The 24,382-nt window shown below is 42.5% G+C and overlaps 1 protein-coding gene across 6 annotated transcripts in view; it reads left to right on the top strand.

Moving 5' to 3' along the window:
• The window catches only part of ENOX1 (ecto-NOX disulfide-thiol exchanger 1), a 511,292-nt gene that overhangs the window by 265,291 nt on the left and 221,619 nt on the right, over positions 1 to 24,382 (top strand). For 3 of the 6 annotated variants that reach the window (XM_031466044.2, XM_031466047.2, XM_031466045.2), the window contains one exon: positions 8,499 to 8,646. The exons of 1 other annotated variant lie outside the window; for it this stretch is intronic. In XM_031466044.2, coding sequence (XP_031321904.1) covers positions 8,559 to 8,646 — 88 coding nt within the window. In that variant the 5' untranslated portion in view covers positions 8,499 to 8,558. Of the gene's footprint in view, positions 1 to 8,498; positions 8,647 to 14,974; positions 15,116 to 15,147; positions 15,540 to 24,382 lie in introns of those variants that run through there. 2 more of the 6 variants (XM_064493134.1, XM_064493133.1) reach the window with 2 other exon arrangements.

Here is a 24,382-nt window from a genome sequence, read left to right as displayed (position 1 = left end):
GTAGAAGACAGATATTGTCAAAGCTACCATGGTTGAGGCAGAGTCTTGGAGCCCGGAGACCTGACTGCCCAGCCTCTCCTCCACTTTTCACTCCTCCCCAGTCTGTCTCCCTCCCTTCCTGGAACCCCTGGGCACGTGTTTTGCAAACTACTGCCCCCATAGAAGTAAATCCCAAGTCCTGGGCTTGCCTTCTGGGGCCCCGCACATTCTCACCCTTGCCTAGCGTTCACCTTCATCATCTGTTGACTTCTTGTCTCTTGTATTTATTTCCTTCTTATACTCTGAAGGCGGTCCCTTTTCCTCAGTCAGACCATGACCTTCTGTTGATTTTTGCACATGCTATATTCTCTCAACGTGGAAGATTTTTCTCGAGCTTGTTTGGCCTCAAAAACTCTTCCTTTTGTGCCCTCTTTATCTTGTGCTAGAATGCAGCTCAAGGTCTTCTCTCTGAAGTCTCTAAGGAAGAGGGAAGTACTCTGAAAATACTCCTACAGTAACAAGTAGTCTCTCCTAGTTGTGGGTGTGCATTCAACTTTCCTCCAGTAGTTGACAGGCTCCTTAAGGAGATGTCATCATTCATCTCTCTCTGCCACATATCAAGAAGTGCCTAGCACATAGTAGGTGTTCAGTAAATGTCGAATACACGGATGGATGGATGGATGGATGGATGAATAGTAGCAAGTGTATTAAAACAAACTCATTTTCTCTTTTGAAGTATTTGTATTTATTTGAATCTAGTTGTTATAAAGCTACAAATTCAACATTTTAATAAGCAAGTAGATCCCAGTTTGCCATCTTAAAAAGAAAAACATTGGGTTTTCAGGAGTAAATAACAGTCTTAACTCAACCAGTATGTATATACAAATTATTGAGGGCGGTTAGGTTTCATTCCTTTAAAGAACAAAAATTCAACATGATGCAAACTTTACGGTAAATGAAATAGGTACCATCATGTTGCCTTTTCAGTCTGCTGGTGCTTGAAGAAGTTGTCAGTAAAGCTAGCTGCATACATTTGTCTTCATTAGTCATTCCGAGGTGATGCTTTCCGACGCAGGTGGCCCAGCCATTCTCAGGCACTTTAATTTGCCAATTACTGTACCCGTGGCTAAGAACAGGTAGTGATTAGTTTCACGTTTTGCTCACTGGGCAGCTTAATGTTCTTGTCACCTTACGTTGAGTTTTAAATGTGCAAAGCACGGAGAATGTCAAACGTTTTTCTCAGACTTGAGGGCACACCTGGGGATGGGGGAGTTAGACCTAGTAACTTGAATTGCTTCTGGATATAGAAGTGACAGGGCCTGATTGATTAATAAAAGAACAAGATAATATGGCAAAAATACATCCAGAAAGGTAACATGAATGTATGTGTGTACATTACCTCCCTTGATATATCTCTTTATTCCTTACATGTCTCTTTTTCTTTTCTTTTCTTTTATCATAAGCACCACTGGCTAGTTTATGGAATCCAAGTGTTAGCTTGATGGCTTAGATTACTACCATTTAGGAAAAGAAAGAGAAAAATGGTAGGATATTATTTACAAAACAGCATTCAACCTTAATAATTTCCTTCTTTGAACATTCTCAGGCAGCACAGGTTACCCAAAACACAATGAAATGCACCATGAATCCCTTTTGACATAATGAATATCCACTACCTTATATTTTGGTCAATTTTCCTCCAACTATGACTCACCAATGTCTTCTTTTAAAAATTGCCATAGAAAGGTAGAAAAGTTTCCTTTGGAAAAATCCAAAACCACACCAACAGTTTTGTCTGTGGTCCTTTGGCTTCCTTGCCTGGGAGTGAAGTTGACTCATTTATGGAGACTTAACCTCGTGCCATTATTAGCAGAAAATATTACTTAACATTATAAGAAGGCATGGGAAAATGTCAGGCACACAGCATCCCACATATAAACTTTATTTGCTATCCTCTTGAAGAATTTGTTTGCGTATAATGTTGTTCACGCCACTGATAACAGAAAATGTATTTAATAACTACTCAGAATTAATATGCTGTAGTATGCATGGCTGCCTAATTTAATTTATCTCTGATTAAGCCTATTATGTCTGAGATCACTTTACAGAAGAGATTTTTTTTTTTTTTGCCAGCTGTAAGCTTATTTGAATTGTAATGTAAGTTAATAATGTGTGAAATAACCAGTGGTGCCTACTTCTAAATGTTAATTTTGCCAACTGACTTCCTGAGATGATGCATACCCAGATCGTTGGCATTTAGTTAATGTCTTGCATGAAGACCAGATACTGGAATGAATATGAAAATCAACTATTTTAGGAGGCAAAGACAAATGGAACAGTGGTGCTTTTCATTCTGAAATCCAGAGAGGAGGCCACTGTGTTAGGAAAGTAATTGAAAATCAATGACTGATAATCATGTAACAGGGCATAAAAGATAACACGTAGCTTCTGCACGCTTTTTTGTGCTCCTTCAACATTAAACAATCATCTGATCAGAGAGAGTAGGAACCTCAAGGGTTTGGCAGTGATCTGCGCAGCTTTTGCCTGGATGCCGGGTAATCAGGTCTCTTCAGTGGGCCCCGCACGAGAGGGAAGGGACTGGGGCTGCTGCTCCGTGGCTCCTTCTCCCAGTTACAGACCAGGCTTGTCTCTTGGCTTATGCTGAACCAACCGTTTCCTCTGCCAGTTTCATTCTTCTTTACACCATCACAAGTGGTTACCACCAAAAAGAGCGACCGGGCTGGTTACGTCCCCTTGCTCAGCAGTTGGCCTCGCATAGTTTGCGTTGCTCAGGATGTGAACTTTATTATTTGCATATATATTTAAATATGGTAGTCTGATTGCTTCTTAGCCACTCCATCCTTGGAAGGCCTTTTCTGGCCTTCTCATTGAAATTCTACGCAAGTCCACAAAGACCTTCTTTAAATCCTACTTGCTCCGTGCGGATCTCCCACCCATCCCAGGCCACAGCCATTTCCTCCTGGAGCTCCTCTTGAGGTCACTTGCTTGATCATTTCGTCACCTTTCACGTTTTCTGCATTGAGCTCCCTGAAGGCAGAAACCTTGAGGTGCATATCTTTGCGGCCCCACGGTGCCTACCTAATACAGTATCTCGTGCAAAAAAATTATGTCAGTAGATGGTGGTGATTGATGATCAGAATGAAAACATGACCAGGGATCTTGAAATAGATCATGAACCCCGGGTGAATACATCTAAAGTCAGTCTGGGGGTTCTCACTTGTTTTAAATGTGAAGGTGGAAACTGGCATGCAGTAGTTAAGAAGTCAGAGATCATAGAGTGGATTTCTCCTTGCTTCAGGTGACTCTTGCAAGACCTGTAGTTTGAATCTCAGAACACACGCAAATCCTATTTCTTAGCCCTGGGTAACATGAGAATAAGCTGGAGAATTTCAGGCATACATGCTGGTGACTGCGACTCACCTTCAGCCCAGTGAAGTCAGGAAATTAGTATCATTTTTAAAAAGCTTAACCAGACGATTTTAGTAAGAAGGCAGAACTGAGAACCACTGGTATAAAAGAAACTTTAAAGGTCATGAAATGCATTCATCCATCTGGTGTTTGCTTGCTACAGCTGCTCAGCCCTGAAAGAAGAGTACTTCTACTGAGAGGGCGAAAGTGGCAATTTTCTGAAGCAGGCGTCCGCTGCCACTTCCAGTCCTCTCAAGCTACCGACAAGGGTGACCCACTGTCCCTGTTTATCAGGGACTGTGCCGGTTTTGGCCCGGAAAGTCCTGCGCAGTGGGAAGCCCCTCATTTGGCCACCTTACTACCAATACACTCCTCCTTTGAATTCTACAGAATTGTCTTTTGATAAACTTCCTTTTGAAAAGAAGGGAGAGTATTTGGGGGGGGGGGTGAGAGTAGATTATTCAGGGAAAATATGGTAATAATTATAACACTTGAAAACCTTAGCAGCCTTGAGGGGAAGGAAAGAGGAAAAGGCAAAACATCACAACAGGTTCTGAAAGAATTCCTACAAGTAAGATGAAACGGGGGGCTTCATTGCATGTCGTTAACTAAAGAACATCAAAATATGTATTCACTTTTATCTCTGCTAGGTAGATACATTAAGAATGATTTTGTGTGGGGTGGGGCAGTGGGTATAACTCAAGGGGTAGAGCCCATGCTTAGCATGCATGAGGCCCTGGGTTCAATCCCCAGTACCTCCTCTAAACATAAATTAAAAAATAAACCTAATTATCTCCACCCCACCAAATAAGAAAAAAAAATTTTTTTAAAGAACGATTTTGTAACATGAGAAAGCATTAAACAAAAATCCCAAATTTATAAATATAAATATAATCAGTGAAATTATAAGCTACTTGAGGATAGTTATTTTTGAAAGTAAGGAAACAAAAGACTTACTGAAGGCTGCATGGAAAGTTACTGACAGCACTCGGCTCCTAGGTCTTTTCTGGTAGGCTCTCTGGCCTCCTTCCTGCTACATCCTTTCCTTCTCAGCAAACGCTCAGCACAGTCTCTCCCTTTCAGATAAAGTAGATGTTGGTAGATTGATAGAAAAAGGGAAAGTATTTTATTATTAGAGATGATCTAACGGTTTACTTTGTAACTCATCATGAACGCCCGTTAGAGTTTTATTCTGGTGTCAGGGTCCAGTCCTGCGGTCTAGGGATGAATTTATCCCAGTTATTTTCCATTCAGGTCACGTTGATCACCGAGCAGCTGGTCCCATCCCTACATGGTTGATTCATTTCATTCACTGATTGCCAAAATTGCCAGATGTGTCCCAGTAATACGTCTGTCTTCATCACCAAATCACATCCACTGACTTGGCAGCACTTTGGTGATCAGCTGCCCAAGACACTGATGCTCCTGCACAGATGAAATTGGTACACCAGATGTAGAAATGTCCAGTTTCATTGAAATTATGAAAGATTTTTCTCCCACTCTAAAAGTTAATAGGCTGCTATAGGAGAAAACATCAACAAATAAAACGTCTGACTTACCATGTTTGCCCTTTTTTCCTCAACCAAACATTTAGGTGATGTAATAAAACCCAGAGAAATCTATTGTAGGTGGGAAATTACAGATCAACTCATCCATCCTTTCCGAGATATGTTAATACATAGCACCTGAAAAGAAAAAAATGGGGAGAATTTATTTGTAGGCGAATAAGTTTGTGGTGTGCCAGGTTAAAAAAAAAAAAATCGATCCCCTGACTTGAATAGGGGAGGTGGAGAGCGTGGGACAGAGTCATGTTCCAAAATTATCCAACCACAGACCTCTGGAGGGACTTTATCCACCTCCTAATTTTATAGTTAAATCAACTATAGAAAGGTTAAGGGACTGACCCAAAGACAAATACTTGCCTTTTTTTCCCAGTCTCCTTTACCTGTCCCCCACTTTCCTATTGCTTTCCCTCATTGTCTGTAAGAACTTGCCCCTTGCTTTTTCGTGGCTGACAAGCTGCTTCTGGTTGACCAAGCATACTGGCGATCTGATGCCTAAAAACGGAAGTGAAAACAATTCACATAGAAAAGGTGTATTTTTAGAGATCAAGGGTTTCAGTTTCCTCTCATGTTCTGATTTTAATAGCTTTTATCTATTGGGCACTTACAATATGTCAGGCTCTTTATCTGCATTATATGATTTAATCCACATAACAACCTATGAAGTAGATAACAGTGTGTCCATTATCCTATTGGGGAGATTACTAGTTCCCTGAAGGCCACACGTTCCGTAAGTGAAAGAGTTGGGATTCAAAACAAGATCAGTCTTGACTATAAAGTTTTTCGTCTTGTCAAGCTCAAAGAGGTGACTGCAGCTCCATTAGAAGCGTTCTTGTTGACAACATGATTAAGTTTTTAGAAACTTACTGGTCCATAATTGAGCATGGCACAGAATAGAGAGAAGTACATAATTTCAGGTAGACAAATTTGTAAGAAATGTACTCAGGAAAATATAAACACATTCAAGTAATATATTAAAAGGATAACAAACAAGCTGACTTAAATTTGTTTGGGGGATGAGGTGAGGATATATGCATTCTTAAGCCAAAAATAGATCCCCTTCAAGCCAATAAAAGGGTGGGTACATAATTGGAAGGTGACCTGTGTATGTAATTGTGAGAATTTCTCATGTGGATATTTTCTTACTGGCTAACTGAGTGAATAACTGGCATTTCACAGCTAATATTCCATGATAGAGATTACTCAGCTGCCTTCCAAGGGAGCGACTATTGTTTAGTTATCTTAAAGTCACTTCATTTTCTGCAGTCTCTTTTCTTACTTAATAAATTTACATACCTTTTCCCGAAATAGTTATTTATTTGGGCCAATCCTCTTCCTATTCTGTTTTTAAATCATTTTCTTGCGGTCCATTTCTTTCTTTTTTCCTCCCCCCATTATTCCTCCATCTCTCCCTCCCCTCTTCCCTCCTTCCCTCCTTCCTGTGTATTTAAAAATTGATGTGGCATCGGCCTCAAACAGACTCTTTGTCCAAATTTCTAGAGCCAAGATAACAGTGAGATTCCCTATAAAGGTAAATTTATGGAGGAATTCAACTCACTTTGCTGGGGGTCCCTAGAAAATAACAGAGAATTAAAATGATTTTGGCACTGTCCTACCTGAAAGTAGTCATTAGGTAGTTAGTAGTTGATTTGAGGCAACGCCTAAAGTTCTCTGGATAAACTAACTCGACTAACGTGAAGTATGTAATAAGTACGCGAGGACAAGCTAAAATTGATAAGACTGGGAACTTGTGGTTCTGTCAGATTGAACACATGCATGTATATCTTCTTCTTCCAAACATCTCCCTAAAATTGCAGCAGAGAATCAAAAAACTATAAAGAGGCAGAAAGTGAGAATGAGAGAGAACGGAGGAAGAGGTGGTACCGAACAAGAGATGCTGGCAAGCTTGGGGAAGACGGCCCAGTGATGGAGGGTGGGCGTGGCTGAGGGGGACTGAGAGAAGCCTACAGATTCATTCCACGGGACCCTGGGGAGGATTAGGAAGCGTGTAAGGGTGAGACTGGAAAAGGGGAACTGGTTAACAGTCGTTACCGAGTAGTTAGTAGTACTTAGTGGGACAGAGAGAGTGTATAGAACAGCTTGGCCCTGTTCCTCTCCAGCCTCACACTGCTGCTACCAAATCTCCGTCCCCCCTGGAGGCTTGAGGCATCATCCTGGGCTAAACTGAATCAGAGATGCTCTGGACTCAGGGAAACAAGGCCCAGGATAGAGAGATGAAACCAGGGGAACTGAGTGAAAGTCCACAGAGTGAACAGATAAGACCCTCCTGGACTGTCCCACAGCATAGCTCCCAGAGCACCTGTAGCCACAGACAGGCTCCTGAAACAGAAGTTTAAAGAATTCTTAGCTAGAGGAACTGAATAGCTCAAAGAAGTAACCTGACTGCCATTGGAGTGTCCCTAGCGAAATGGCTGGGTTCCCACCCGGTTACCTCCCAGGGATGCCTGCCAGGGAGTAAGCACATCCTCCCCCAACTCAGGTCTCCAGTCATTTGTGTAGGGACTCACTGCATCTGACTATAACTGAAGCCTACACTTTCTTTCCATATATATATATGTATTTGATAAATGTCACATGTATATATGAATATCTTAAATATAGATGGTGAGAGGGTCACCAGATATTTGAGTATAACCCCCAACAAAAAATGCAGTAAAATAGAGAGATCAAAACAGAGGGGGGGGGGGTTGGGGGACTTAGAGAAAATATAGATAATTCAAGAAGCAAAAGAAGAGCTTTTAAAAACCTATAGTATCTTCCAAAAGATGGGAGACAGTATTATTTCCATGAAAATAAAACAGAAGTTATATATATATATATATATAATATAACTTATGTTTATATATATATAAGAAACAATCAGAAAATAAGAAAGATATCTTGGAAATTAAACTCATGGTTAAAAAAAATTATTCAGACATGTAAAAGATAAAGTCAGGCAAACTTCCTAGAAAGTAGATAAACAAGCAAAGATGGACAGTGGTGGGAATAGTGGGGGAAAAGAAGGCAAGGAATGTAGTGGATCAATCCACGGGGTTCAACGTTTCAACCGCAGGCGTTCCAGAAAGAGAAAATAGGAAAAAAAAAAAAAAACGGTGGGGAGACAAGTATCAAAGAACAATACAAGAAAAATTTTCAAATCAGAATGACAGGAATTTCCAGTTTTAAAGGGAAGAGCAAGTTCCTAGACAGTGGTTAAGAAAAGATCCTTGTTAAGTTTCTTTAGAACACCAGGGATTAAAAGGAAGAGTCCAAAACCTTCTGGAGAAATAAAGCAGGTCCCAGATAACAGATCAGGAAAGCCAGCGGCATCCGACTTCGCCGCCGCAGCCCTGGAAGCTGGAAGACGGTGAAGTTCAGCCTTCAGAATTCCGAGGGCAGTGGTTTTTTCACTCGGACCTAAATGGCAAGCGTAACTGGCAAGCACGTGCGAGAGCAGAGTTAGGACATTTTTCAGACACGCAAGGAAGGTCTCAGCAAATTTACCTCCCGTGTACCTTTCCTCAGGAAGCCACTAGAGAATGAGGATCTACAAAAATGAGGCTGTAAACCAAGAAAGCGGAAACCATGGGATCCAGGAAACGGGGGACCCAGCACAGGCGAGAGGCACAGGGATTTCGCAAGATGCTGTTAAAAAGAAGCCCCAGGACAACAGGTGGGCAGCTGGCCTGGGAAACCAAACCGCGAGACCTGACGGACTCGGGGAGGCTCCTGGAGGGAAAAGCACGTCTGACAGATTAACTGACTGAGATGATCACGTTAAAAAAAAAAAATGTGTTTTAATAGGGTTTTTATAGTTCCTTTGAAAAGTTCAAGAGCAGTCAGTAATAAATACACACAAAAAGGAAGGAAGAAAAAGACAACAGCAGGAAGAACGAAATATTGAACAAGCCAGGATGTGGGTTCTAACACTATGTGGCCCGAAAGTAAACAGTATTACATAGTGACAGCAGTGTAAACACAGAGTATCAGTTTACCCCAAACTGCTGTGTAACCTACTGGAAAGACGGGGGAAGGATGCTTATGGGGAGGTGGCGATGGTGGAAGACAATGTCACATTGTCCTCATTTGGCACAGTAGGAAGACATTAGATAATCTCTAAAAAACTGATCATTTAAGAAAGATCAGTGTACACACATTACCTCAATAAACGGAAGCAAATTTCAGAATTACAAGTGTCCTCTCCCATGACAGGATTCAGCCTCCTTAAAGGGGAGGGGTGGGTTCGATTCACGGGTTAGTCTTCCTGCCCCAGGCCAGCCCACAGATTAACCTCTGGTTGGGGCAAAAGTCTTACCTGTACAGCAGGCTGCTTGCTCTGGCAAATCATTATCTTTCATAATAAAAATAAACCACAAAAAAACGTGGTTTCTGAGGAGCAGGAGGGGGGTGGTGGAGACGGGGGTGCGGGGTAAGGGGATTGCTGGTTTTGATGAGAGGCCTTGAAACACTCCTTACCTCTTGACACAATGGGCATGTATGACTTTGATAAGTATTGAGCTGTTTTTTTTAAAAAGACTGGATATAGAAATAGAGGTTATAAAACCAAAGTGTGCAACACCCCCTCCCGCCAAAAAGAGCAGAGACAGAGGAGGGACACTTTGGCGGTGCTTCTCTTGATATCTTTCAGGACTCATTCGTTTATCTCACGTCTGATGACAAAGTCAGAGCCTCAGACCCTCTGCCAGCCTCCCTCCAACCAACTTGTTCTGTCACCAGCAGTCACCCCCCCACATTCTGTGTTTAAGCTCTACTGGGCCACTTTATGTCCCCTTTATAACACCTGCATTTTCTCTCACCTGGGCCTTTGCTTATAGTGCAGTTATATTTACCTTCCATCCATACATGTTACACACACACACACACCCCTCCCAAAGTCCCCTGGTTCCACCTCCATCCCTCCCTGCTTATCTGTCAGCCAGCATCCCTCTCTGATCATAGCATCCTCCCCTTTCCTTCTTTACCATAATTCCTGTCACATTGTCCTTGGCACCACTTACCACACACCGCTTTGAAATCACGGTTGTTTTTTCCCCTTGTTCAGTCTTTGTTAAGAGCTCGCAGGTGACAAGGACAGGGACCATATTGCACTGATATTTATCCCTCCTCTAGAGCCCGGCAGAGTACTGATATAATTCAGGTACTGCCCCCAGATAATAATTAAATGAATAAATGAATCTTTCATTAAATGTGAAATCTGTTGGGTCATATGGCCCAGTGCTAAACATCTGTATCCATGTAAATAACTATTACTGGAAGGTAAGGAGTTTTACTTGTTTTCCTTCCTCCTAAAGGGGAAGATGGTACCCAGAGTCCAGAGGGTTAGCTCCTCCCTGAAATTTTTGATTGTGCTTCCTGTGTGGGAAATGCAGAAAACTTGTCACCTGGAGGGTTTTTATTTGACTCTGCAGGGGTTTCAGGGTAGCCTTGTATTGAGGGAGATGTTGCAAGTAGGAAGTCACCTTGGCTTCCAGATAGAGAAACTCCCAGCCATCCCCCTGCACCTGGTGGATGTAGCCCAGCCTCAGATGCGGCAGGAAAAGGGAGAGCACTGACGTGAAGCAGGCATTCTGTAAATACTCAGTGATGACATGGTCATCTGGTCGAATGGCCCATGAGGGTTCACGGCCACAACTGCTCCCACCTAATTAAAGCCCCTTTCTACCTCGTCAGGCTTTATACCACACTCCCCGAATCTCCTTATAACCACTCAGATGATCACCTAACAAATTAAATAACGGGATTAATCTAAAACATTCCCTTTGTGGAAATAACTAAATATCGATCGGTCTTACGGTATACGCAAATAGTGGAGAACTATGAAGCCATCAAAAAGAACGAGGTGGACCTTTAAGTCCTGGTACAGCAAGGGCTTCAACATGTGCTGCTAAAGGAAAAAGTGAATGTGGAATAGGATGACCTTCTTCATGTGTCTGCTCAAATACCACCTTTTCAAAGAGGCCCTCCTTAACCACTGCATTTATAATCGCAAATGCCCCCCTCCCCAGCATTTTCATTACCATTTATCCCTATTGGACATAATTGCACTTGTTATTTTATGATCTAGCTCCCCTACTGGCATGTCAGGTGCATGAGGGATGTTGTGTGTGTTTTATTTACTCTTCCCCCCACCACCCTGGAAAAATCAATGGCCAGATGAATGAATTCGTGGAACAAGTTTATTATTTGCATAGGAGGTTACTCTTTGCGTAGAATTTCTAAAAGGCTACACCAACCTAGCAGTAGTTATCTCTGTGCAGTAGAAATGAAGGCATGTGGGTGGAAGATGGACTTTTATTGTCTATATCTTACCATGTACATGCATCTGTTTTTAAAATAAAAACACCAGCTTAATAGGGAATCTCATTGAAAGTGTTTCTCGAACGGCTATAATGAAATACAGGTGATTCAGTCAGCATCGTTTACTTCTGGTCCCCAGGTAATGAGCACCATTCAGAATTTCTCTTCAGAAGTCAAGCTATAAATGGCCACGATTCAAGTCCATGGACTTTATATTTTATGAAGCCTTTACCAACAGAGACTTTTTATTTTCCATCAGAGTGGAAACATCTGTACTTATGTTGCGGTAGGGGAAAAAATTGGGTTTTTAAGTCAGACACTTATGTCTTCTAACTTATAGCTGAGTGACTTGGGGCAGGTTACTGAACCACCCTGAGTCTCAGTTCCCTTACCCGTAACATTGGGATGATTTTTCCTATGAGCAAAAGATGTTGTCCAAGCAAAACAAGGTGAAGTCTGTACATTCAGTGCCGAGCAGTATCTGGTTCAAAGCAGGGTTCAGTCAGTGTCAGGCTCTCCCCTCCCCGCTGTAGAAGGTGACCCAGGGATATTCTTACCCCTGACTACTCAAAGCGTGGCCCCAACATCACCAAGGACTTTATTAGAAATGCAGAATCTCAAGCCCCACCTGATCTAATGAATCAGAATCTATAGTTTAACAAATACCCAGGTCATTTTTAAGCACAGCAAAATTTAAGAAGCTCTGTTCTTGTGTTTCTTACAGTACTGTTTCAGACAGGCTTGTATTCATCATGTTTTTTATCTTCTGTATTTTACGAGACGTATCTTGACATCTTAGAGTCTTGCAGAAGCCAGGGAGGCATAGCCCTTCCCAGACTTAGCTACTTTTTAGAGAGAGCACTGTCTGGGAGCACACTTTTGATTTGCACGCCCCACCTGTGCCCTTTTACCAGGCTCTTGCAGTCCAGGACACTATCTCCCTGCCCTAAATCACCCTGGGGCCAGGTACCAGACAATGAGATATCACCCCTGGACCCCAGAACCTACTGAGATTATTTAAACCGTCCAACCCTAAACCTTCTTACCCTGCCTTGCTTTGTCTTTCCTGCAGAAACCACAGAAAAGGTTCTGGCTCACATCTTTTCCTTATTTCCCCTGCTCCTGACCAACCTTGGTACCTCCCCATGTAGCCCTTCACGGCACCTCCTCTTGGGAGCTACGTGTAACACACTATCTTTTCAGCGGCCAGCATCTCTAATTTGTTGGCCATCCCATACCTGAATAAAACCAACACATGTGAAAACAAGGCTGCCCTCTTAAACTTTTTTCCAGGTTAAATGCCACCTACGACTCTGCCCCATTCACCTTGCCAGCTTTAGTCTCATTGGGAGAAGTGTGAGGGTGCCCAGCAGAGCCAGGTGTTCTGGTGGGGTGGGACTGACAGGCTGAAATGTAAGAGGAGGCTTAAGCCACTTCATCAGCCTGAACTTACTTTTAAATAAAGATGATCAAGGATAACCATGAACAAGGTTGTAAATCTGCTTAACGCAGTATGACTACATTGAATGCCAGTGATGCTCCTTGAGCACAGGCTTTGAACATTTCAGAAACTGCTATTGCAAATGATTAAGACCTCCAAGATAATGGAACAGTTTGAATTGAAACACACAGACTCATTTACAGTATTCTGAGATGTCAAGGAAACAGATGAAAACCTGCCATCCACATCTATTCATTTTTTTTTTCCCTGTGGCTTCTTAATATGGTCTATATGTTTTAGGGAGAAATAACTCTTGCGAGGGAGCGGCTTTTGTGTTACCAAGCAGCTTCCCTTCCCACATTTGCATTTGCCACTTGTCTCTTCTGTTTTGAAGAGTCCTGATATATGGAAGTGAGCTAACTGCAGCTGAACTTAATAAAAGCAAATATTAAAAAAACATACAAGGGACTTTTCTCCGTATGACTGAGAGAAAAGAATACAATAAGGAGTATCTATTTCAGAAATATTCCACATTTGCTAGATATAGGACGATGAGAACTGAAGATAGTAATTTTATGGTAACTTTCCCCTTATAATTTTTTTAAATATAATTTTATTAAGAAATTAGGATTTGATTAGCAGCTTTTAATTAGAAATGTTGGACAAGGAAGTTTTCCATTATCATATGACTATCAATTTTGCTTCCATAAAAAAATTAAACCCTTACCACACACACACACACACACACACACACACACACACGTAATGTGGGGTGATGGACATGATAACTAACTTTATCGTGGTCATCATTTCACTATGTATGTGTGTGTGTTGATGAAAAAAATTGAGCAATAGTCAAAGAAAGAAAGAAATGGAAATTTTATTCAAGCCACCCTGAGGATTGTAACTCGAGAGACAGTCTCTCAGGGAGCTCTGAGAACCATCCTGCAGAGGCCGGGGGGAGGGGCAGCAGATACGTGATTTTGGAGAAGAGGGTACTGCAGTCAAGCACACATCTTGGTAGACGTTCACTGCTATTTGCAAGGAACATGGTTAATGATTTTAGTGCTTTTCTAAGTATGGGAAGATGCAAGAATCTGAGTTCATAAAACTCTCCTGAAAATATCTCACTATCTGAGGGGTCTGTCCTGCCAGTTTTCCTAGAACACAAAGTACCTCCCTCATCCTGATCTTTGCCCTGAATCCCTTTCAGGGTGTGTTGTAGGTCAGCATCTGCAGGAGTTAATGACACGAGTCTGGTAGAACTGGATGGTGAGCAACCTTCTTTATTTTACAGTCCCCTCCTTTTCGGTCTTAATTTCGACCAAGGTTCTGGAGGCATTCCATGACCAGTTTGTCCCGCTGTGCTAGGAATGTGCATTCCCAGGTGGGGCAAGCATTTCATTGCTAGGCCTCTCAAAGTGCTGCTGCTGAATTAGGCCCTGTTAGCAGAAGCTGAAAGCCCAGTTTTGTACGTAAGGGATCTGAGGCTCTGTCATGGTCTCGGACACGGTTCCCCCTTGTTGTTTCTTCCCATATCCAGAGTGACACTATTGCAATCATCGATCTTACAGAACTGTATGTTTGGTCAGTTGTTTCAGGACATCAGTTTTTTTTTTGCTGTTGGAAGCTCAGTCATACATTTGGTCATGCAAGAAACTCATAATCTGGTAAAACAGGCAGAAATACAAGGAATAAGGTTAGTAGCATTAAAGAGGTTACAAGTAAGTATTTAAGTGAGAACACCCACTAGGTGTGGCCCAGTATCTCCCCAGTCGTCTGACCAATCTGTTCTGCACCAATCTGTGTCTTTAAGGGAAATGACATATTGACATTGTCCATAAAGTTCACCAGAGATGTCTGTACATACACGTGAGTGGTGGGTCATTGTGACCGCTTGTAGGACTGAGAAAGGAATGCTGTCTTCTAAGGAGTTACATGGCTGATGCCAGAAGAAAGGAAAATTGATCTTTATGGTGGAGCTGGCATTTCTGCTATTGGGGAGGTCTGGTCAATGCATAAAGCAGACGCCTGATGCAACATACAGAGGGGAGGGAGGAGGCCCAAGCGGGCAAAGGAAAAATGTTTGTTTTGAAATTGGTCTTGTCTTGCCTTAAAATATGAATTTTTATTTCATCCCATGTATATCAAATCCTGTTTATACATACCTTATACAATTTTGTTTGTCAATTATACTTTGATGAAGCTGGAGGAAAAAAACTTACCTGTCATGACCACAAAAAGAATCTTTGGCTGCAGGTATCAGGATTTTGCTTCCCAGAGCTGGTCCTATCAGACTCAACACTCCTGCCCAAGCTGTGTCTAAAATTTGACTTGTGGCCTGTACGAATGACGTCCCTGGAAACCACATGCTTGTTTCTCAGTAGGTATTTTGTTTGATTGCTCCTTGACCCTTTTCCAAGAACCCTAATTTGCCCAAGGGAGTCTCACACAGGAAAAGGGTGCTTGCATCTGCTTAGGGAAATGTGCCTGAAATAATGCCGTATTTAGAACGGAGTAACAGAATGGAATGGAATGGATTGATCAGCCAGTTTGAGCAGGCAGAGAGCAACCCGGGCCTCGTAACTCATATAAAAGGAGCCTGCAGCCAAGCACTTTGCCCAGACCATCTGCCAAGACCCATCTCTATTCAAGGAACGTGGTCTCTGTAAACTCCGTGCAAAATTCTTACTCCTACAAATGCCTCGAGGCATGCTATCTCATCTTAAGTTTCACTTATACTTCTAAGATGGTGCGGATTTCTCGATTCAGCCCTGCAGACCCCAGTGTAGAAATTGCTGTCCGAGGTATGTTACCCATTTTAAACTTCCCTGAGCTCTGGGTGGTGGTAACACTGTGCCTGGAAGGTAGAGCGCTTTCTTGGTGGCCTGGAGAGGTGGCGAGTGTGCTAATGCCCGGCTTCCCCCCGGGGAGAGCTAGATTCTGCTTCTTTCTTACTCACTGAGCTTGAAATGAACTGGCAGTCAGAAGTCGGGAGCTGACCTCTCATCTAGCAGAATGGAGGACGAATTGAGGCAAATGAAAAAACAAAAAGAAAAGCAACAGAACATTGCCCCTGCACGGCTCTTTTGTGCTTCTTCGTTTCCCATTTCTGCTACTTTGTCTTTTTCCAATTCATTTGTCTGCCAAGAAAATATAATTGATTTGTTTATAGCCATAGCCTCAAGGTGGGCAACCCTGAAATGTCATAGGTGGCAATAAAAAACTTCTTAAAATAAGTTTGAAAAACCTGAAGCTGAATTGATTTCTTTCCATCTTAATCTTTTTCTGCTATTTAATAGCAGTAAAAAAAAAAAAAAAAAAAAACTCAACCACTGACCGTATTTCAGTTATCAAGGCTAAGCTTAAATAAAGCTCTCTTTTATGTAGAGTGGTAAGGAGAGTTTACCTTTTAAAAAAAAAAAAGTGAAATCCATCTTTGCACAATTAGCAAATTATTAAGCGACCTTTCCTTCAGAGTCTGCAAGCCGTTGCTTGTTTTCACTAATAAGAGTACATGTTTTACAAGGTTCATGTTGATTAATTGACAAATGCTGATAAAATCAAAGCAGGGCTGAAATGCAGTGCCCAGCTGCAGCATAAATTACTTCCGTTCAATAATGTTTCAAGTGCCTATACATTTATGGCTCACCTTTCAATAAATATCACTGTCTTAATTGAAACATCCGTTGTGGAGATTTATCTCTGAAGATGACTTATCAGGAACCCTGGCGAGGACTGAACATTTCTACACCTGTGTGTGCTTTTCTGCGCAATTAAAGGCATCGATTGCTGTGAGCATTTTAAAAATGGATGCTTTATGTTGTATGTGAAATGAGCACTAACGCATTTTAATGTACTTTGGAAATCATGCACCCTTGATTGGCCTAAGTATAGTGTTCCCCACATTTATGGAGAGCTTCAGCTATGAAAGATAAATACATAAATGCTCTAAACTAGTAGCCTTTAGCGAAGGGCATACTAAAATCATGACATTGACATGTTCATTGACATCCAGCTGTTTTGGCAGCTCTGTCGGACTCCATTAGCAGGTCTGTAGCTGACTGTTTTTCATCCTCAGATGTGTTTCAGGTTGGAGATGCTTGGCCAAACCCAGATTCCTGTTTTAGCTTGTGAGTAAATAGATGTGTCCAGAGGAACCTCCCGCATCCCAGGTCAAATCTGAGGGTGCCACGGACCCCAGCAGGAGGGGAATGCACATTAGGTCCCGACTGTCCTGCAGGGCTCCCTGCCCACCAGGTAGACGCACGGACCCCAGTGCCTCAGGAACACCGTAGCATGCAGATTCAGGGCTCCAGGCGATCTGATGGTTATGTTTTGGGGCATCTTCAAAAGCCCTGCCTCATCCAGATTCCTAGGAAATTACATAACCTCCGAAAATGCCTTTGACATACTTTTCTCAACAAAATCATCTTAATTCAACAAATAGGCATCAGTTGTACTGGACGCCAGGCACTGGGGGTGCAGATACAAACCCAGACTCTCTGTCCTGAGTTACAGTATCCGTGCATAACTCTGAGCATTTGCAATTTGTTATCTGAAAGATATCTTTGCATAGTTTGTCAAAATATTTGAGTCCCATCATGTACCAGGCACTATTCTAGGTGCGCAATAAAACCTCCAGGTGTTTCCTTTCCTCAGTGATTGTCGGAGACTGCTGTTGTTCTGGCGGCCCTCTAAGGCAAATCTCCCTTGGGAGTTTCTGTGGGAGCTGCCTCAGTTGCTGGGTACTAGGTAACAGTTGTACTCCAGAGTACCACAGTTGCCAGACCCGGACCGAGATCAACAGAACTGAGCCGAGACCATCACTCTGAACTCTTTCAGAGGGTGCGTTGCCCTCAGGATGGACACGAAGGTCATGGGGCAGGAATGTGGGGTTGGGCGATGAGGAAGTTCAGGACAGTCTGGGCCAGTTGGAATGAAGCTGATTTTGGAATGTGGATCCCAGGAGAGGCACATTAAACTGGCAAGCCAATGCTGAGGGCTGGGCTGAAGTCACATTTGGCTAGGAAAGGGTAGAATTCCAAGTGACTGAGCAGAAGTTTGACTAGTGGAGGCAGCCAGTTAGAAGAGATCTGAGCGGGTGAGTGGCTGGAGCCGTCATTTCATCCAGGATGTGAGCATTCCAAAAGATCAGCCACTGCTGGGGCGGGCTTCAGCCATCACGGGAACGAGGTGTAAGGGTAATAAACAGGGAGAAAATGTCTTCCACTGAACTTGGTCATGGGAAGTAAAATATGCCTCCAGTTACCTAGGTCCCAGGCTGAAAGCAGGCCGGGCAGCATGACACAGAATTTCTGAGTCTTGCATTCTCTCAGCCCAGACATTATTAAGACAGTGTCTGGCCTGCAGCAGACAGACACCCCATAAGTACTCCACTGAGCTGACCTGTGTTCCCAGAGGGAGGCAGGTTCCAAAATGAAGCGGTTCTTACATGGCGGTATGAAAGTTAAATTGCTTAATAGAGACAACAACAGAAACACACAGGAGAGTCAAACACCCGAGGAGGAGGGTCGTTTGTCTAACTGGTAGACGCCCTGTCTCAGTCCTTATGTTGTTCCCTCCCTTGGTTTCTTTCCTGGGGGGTGGCATTTAGCAAGGATTGGGCAACGCTGTACGGAACCCAGGGAGTTGGGTGAGTGTGAGGTTAGCCGTTAGCTGGTCAGAGGCAGTTCCTTGTGGGAGCGTTCAGAAAGAAGGAAGTGGAAAGGGGAAGGCAGATTAAAATCCTGGCAAACTCCCAGGTGAGTCTTCAAGATGCCAGAATTGGGCTGACTTGCTTGCGGCACCCAGAATCTCTCCTGATCTCCCCTCGGGTAGGCACTGCCTGCCCATCTCCATCCCCCAGAGGCTCTTTTATGTTGGTGATGATGCTGCCAGCACAGAGAGTGGGAAAGATTATCCTGTAAGACCTTAATAAAAGCCCTATTGTGCTAGTGTTGTACATCACACATGGAAGCTGTAAAATAGCTTCCTAAAAAGCTTTTTAAACTTGTCTCACGCCACCAAGTTGGCCAGGTGGGATATGACAAAGACCCCCCCAGCAGCATTTATGCAGACCTCCATTCTGAGCCCTGAGGCAGTGAAGGGCCACAGAGCCAGTCCTCACGGCACTCCTGAGCCAGTATTCCCTGTTTTGACACTAGATGGGGCATTGTTATTATTACAGTGGCTCTAAAATATGAATCTGTGAAACCCGGAAGGATGAAACATTTCTTCAGAACATCACACTGTGCGATGGAATCAGAGAACAGTGGGAGAGAACGGCCATGTAAAGCGTGCAGCCCGAACTCTGGCTTTTCATTTCCACCTGAGACCCAGAACTAGAAGCCAGAACCCAAGACTCATGAGCCCCAGGCAGCCCCATAGCCCCCCCATGGACAGGAGGGCATGGCACCTGGATCTAGGGAGCCAAACCCTCAGCTTTCTGAAGCTGCCTCCTTCTACGTGGGGAATAGTAAGAGGGTTCAATCTCCAAGGCACATCTTCCTACAACTTGGCTCTACTGGTCAATGGCTCAAAGAAAAGTAAACAGTGAACGCAATCCAGACACTTGGTTTGTTCATTTATTTATTTGATTGAAGTATAGTCAGTTTACAATGTTGTGTCAGTTTCTGGTGTACAGCATAATAGTTCAGTCATACATATATTCATTTTCATATTCTTTTTTATTAGATGTTACTACAAGATATTGAATATAGTTCCCTATGCTCTACAGTATAAACGTGCTGTTTATCTATTTTAAATATAGGAGTTAGTGTCTGCAAATCTCGAACTCCCAATTTATCCCTTCCCACCCCCTTTCCCCCGGTAACCAAACCTCGTTCTCTTACACACACAGGCACACACACACATACACTTACACACGCAGGCACACCACTTTGAAAAAATACCAGTATGAAAATACCAGTACTTCATTTCATAAAATGTGAATAAGCAAGATGCAACGTATTATATTTAGGTCCCAGCTAGCTTAAATTCCCCTTAGGTTTTTAACCCCAGTTTCATTAGCTTCTGGGCACTGTGAAAACCCATCAAAGTCTTGTCCTCTTGGTCTCTCAGCCTCTTAGCATCATCTTCATTTGAGTATTAGAACCTGAATGAAGGTGGAGACTTCCCAGAACTCTTTTCCTCCATCCATGTCTACCCCGGGGACCCTGCTCCCCCCTTACTTTTCCCTCTGTAGCAGAAGAGGAACACAGTGCAAATCACAAAGTCTGCAGCACAGCCTTCATCTCCATTCAGGATACCAGTGCGATTAGGTGGCTGGGAGAAAATGATCAGTCTCTCCTCGCTCTCTCTCCTCCCTTCTGGCTAAAAGGACCCAACACAGAGCAAAATTCTTACACACCCTGTGGGTGATAGGGCTTTACAGACTTTTTCATAGCAGACCCTCTTTCTTAAAGAGATTGATTTCATCTGTGTTGCAAGCAGACCGAAAGGCGTGGTTGTTGCAGCGTGAATCTCGTGGTTTCAGTGCCAGCGCTTCTCACTCACGGGCCAGCAGCGCTGATTCCGACCATGACTTCAGTGAGGGAAGCATCCTCATTTTCTCTGTCCCTACCAAAGTACTTTCAGTCCTCTTCTTGTTACTTGTACTTCCTAACTGTTCTAGGGAGTTTGGCAGAAGGGCAGGCTAGTGCGAAGGAAACCATCTAGTTTGCGATCATTATTTTATGTGAGTCTTTGCAAACTGAAGTCTCGTTGAAGGAAAATACTTTCAAAAGTCTGACTATAAACACTTGGCGTGGGCGGGCTGGTTTGATTTTCCCTGGCTTGGAATGCTCTCCCGTGCCTGTGCTAAACCTTTACGACGTAACTCAGATGTCACCTCCTCTGCTGAGTCCCTACCCTCCCGACTCCCACATCCCCTCCCAAAGTCCTCACTCTTTACTCTGCTCTGCCAGAGCATGCGATTCACACCACCAGGATATAATCCCAGGACGTTACAACCAGGTACACGTGTCTCTCCTGCCAGCCCCGTCGTGGGCTCCTCGTAGGCAGGACCAGCAGACGGTGCCTGACTCATCTTGCGTCACCTGCTCAGAGCATAGTGGCTGAGATGCACTGTCACTTCTGTACGTACTCATGGGGTCAATTCAAATTATGTCAGCACCAGTTCTTAATATAAGGGTTCTGAAGTATTGGAAAGTGTATCAAGTAGAGGTGTAATCTAAAAACCATACTCTTCTGAAATTTTCTGAAGAAAGCATTTTATATTCTTATTTTTAAGGGGCAAGTGTTATATAAAATGAGGCACGTGTTCCCATGCACATGGGGATGCTGGTCAGCTATTTGTTCCCCATATCTAAGTAGGATGGACATTTTTGTCACAGATGCGCTTTGCTTTATGCAAAAGATGTTACACTAGAAATGTGGGTGTATCTAATGTCTATAAATCAAATTATTTATTAAAATGCAATAAGGGAGCAGTTTAAAGAAAGCATTTTCCCAAGTGAAAGAAGGTAACTTTCCAAGTAAAAGGAATAATTTCTGGACTTACCTGAGAACTTGCCTATTGTGGAGAAGTACTTTTCCTAGAATGACAAAGGCTCTCCTGTATTCCAGTCAAAATTCACCTGGCATTAGCCTCACGCTTTTCCATAGTCTATTTAAAACAATGGACTTAATCCGAAGATTTTTAATTTATACCACAGATATTCTTGGCTCACTAACATGAGTAACTCTTCTCGCTGTCACAAAATTGGTATGTATATTATGTATTATTTCTGGTTCAGCTAATAAAAAAATTACTTTGGGCATTTAATGATCTTAACACAAATCTTGTTGGAAGGAGTCAGTATATAGTTCTCTGGCTTTGCTGGTGGAACTGGGGGCTGGTGTGAATGTCTACGCAGCCCTGGAATGTGGAAAGGGGACGCCAGGCACCAGGCTCAGAGAAATACTTACCGTCCAAAAAACCCAAGATGTTGTACTTGGAACTGAACTTTTATATGAGTTTTATTTAAATATTTCCATATTCCTTTTCTCTAGAGGGAACTAAAGAGAGGCGTGGCTTAGTGTGAGTCTGGGGTTATTGCTGTTCGAGTTTGTAGTGAATGACTGGGCGTCGGCCCTCTGCATTCAGAATGCGGGGCCACTGCTTTCTCTTCTGCCATCTCCCCGTCGAGGGCACAGCAGAAGGCCTTTAATAATGCATGCACTGAGTCTGAAGAAAACAATATTCTTGGCCCCGGAACTATGCTTCGAACACATTCTCAGCGAATGCCATGTGGAAAACCGAGTGCTTTTAGACTGAGGTTCTGCCTCGCATAAATAAAACACGCGGGTGTTGGCCTTTTCCAGTAAACAATACTGGAAATGTTGAGTACCTCTAAAATTAAAACGCAGCTTTTAAAATGTGCTCTCATTTTCATGGACAGCTGAGGCCTGCCTGTGCTAGTAGCCAGCTGATCTTAGGTCTGCAAAGAGCTTGGGCATCAGTCACTCTCGGTTCTTCTTTGATTGTTTTAGCTTCACGTGTGGAAGCTCTGGGGCCTGCTCCATTCAGTTCTCCCTGCATTTAAGGCGTTTTGATTTCCCAGATCTTGCTCATGTCTCAGCATTTGTCTCACGAGCATCACATTTGGACCAACATACATGCCCCCACCCAATTTTACTTAAGTAGTAAAGCTGATCTTGATTTTTTTAGGATCTTAGTTATTTCTACCTCACTTTAAAAAATGTTTTTATTGGCTGTGTCTTTTCTTATCCCTAAAAAATATCTAAGGACAAAAACCCCACCTTGTTGTGAAATCTCATCCAGCTTTTAGTACTGGTCCTTGCGGGTCAGAACACGTAGAGCCACGTGGCTGCCTGGAGGTTGCATTTACCCAAAGGTGACCATTACTAGCGGACCCTCAGTACTGCCTTGGGGCAGGTAGGTCCTGGGACGGGCCTCCAGGTGGGAGAGTGGCACCTGACCTATTCCACCAGATTAAAAATTAAAATCTGTTTAGAAGCAAGCTGCTCACTTCTAGCCTGGAGCATCTAGTAGTCCCAGGTTAATGAATGTGCTTTAAAGGAATAGTGTTTCCTTCCTCCTTGCTTCAATTTCCCCCTCTCTCTTTTTGTTCTACTTTTCTTGTGTGCCTGCTTTCCTGTTTGGACAATGAAAATAGCCGTCATAATTCTAATACTCTGATCTGAGATACTGATTCAGAAAGACGTACAGCCTTTGTAAGAAATGACTTATGTAAATTTAGCTGAGCGTAATTTTCGATCAGTTAACTGATATCTCTAGTTAATAGAGGATCCTTTTTTGATTATAGCTGTTCGGGGAAAACTGCAAATAACATAAAAACAAGTCTGCATCCTAGAATTTAGCTAATACCCTGGATGTGATCTGGAATTATTCCAATGTCTTAAACCTACATTTATATATCCAGTACTATGTCCGGACTTTAGAGTGATGATCTGAATACATCAGAAATATGGAAAATCAACAAGTCAGTTCTGTATTCTTTCTTTGTCTTTCATAGTCGTGGTGTCTTGGAAGAGTACTGGTAGTTGTCTGCAAGATGTCTTTGATGTGATTTTTGTCTGATATCCTTTCATGATTAAATTGAGGTTATACAACAGTTTTGTCCAGGATACCACAGAGGTGATAACATCCTTCTCAGTGGCCCCACTACCAAAGGCCGCAAGATGTCAATGTATCTTACCACTACTCTTAACATCTTTTTGATAACGTCAGTTGAAACAACATGACTTTCTCCTTGGTAACCCAAATTGTATCGTCAATTAGAATCTAGTATTCTTCTGTCATTCTGATAATTGAAGTTAATGTTTACCATTTTAATAAAAACATGGTTTTGTAAATATAATATACTTTTCACCTGGATTAACATGATGCTTCAGTGATTTTTTTATTATAATTAACACTTCTCACAGTATTCCAGTTTTAGTAACCTCCATGTGAGGTTACTCTGATGGTTCGTTTCCTGATCTGTAAAGTTGTGAGACTCGGATGAGGTGAGAAATAAGGAAGTGGCAAATTTTAGGTAAACTAGAATTCTGATTTTGATCATTTTTGTGTTTAGAAAAAACAACTCACATTCCCTCTCAGGACTGTAAAATATTTTAAAATGTCGTGAGTTAGTTAAACAGCATAAGTAAGTACTGTCAGCAAATGTTTAACTGTTCAAACATATAAAAGCATATTGACCACAATTCGTATAGAGATTTGTAACATTTTGGCTCCTCAAATGAGCCACCCGTTTCTACTTCTTGAATTACTCTGCTGATACGAACTTTGAGTTTCCCATTAGTTCAGCCTTTCATTCATTTCTTTATTTTGTACCTAATCGTTAAACCTGATCATTAACATATAAATGATATGAAAGCCACAGGTTCATCTGGCTTGTAGGGTACAACTTCTTAGATCCAGATAAGCAACAGAACCGGGGCTTAAATTATATTTTTCAGGTTAAACACCTGTGCCTGGTTCGCCCTTTTAGATATTTATTCCCTATACTGACGTTTGATTTATTTTACATAAGGAGCTATCTTATAGGACATCGAAGTTCTTGGAGCCGAAGTGTTTTCTTGAGGAAGAATCTAAAAATATCTTATCTGCAGCTGTATGTGTTTTTTTTTTAACACTTTGGAAACTGTTTCCTGAGTCTGT

This window comes from Camelus dromedarius, chromosome 13 (genome assembly GCF_036321535.1).
Source record: "Camelus dromedarius isolate mCamDro1 chromosome 13, mCamDro1.pat, whole genome shotgun sequence".
Lineage (NCBI taxonomy): Eukaryota > Metazoa > Chordata > Mammalia > Artiodactyla > Camelidae > Camelus > Camelus dromedarius.
This window is presented reverse-complemented; position numbering and strand designations above follow the sequence as displayed.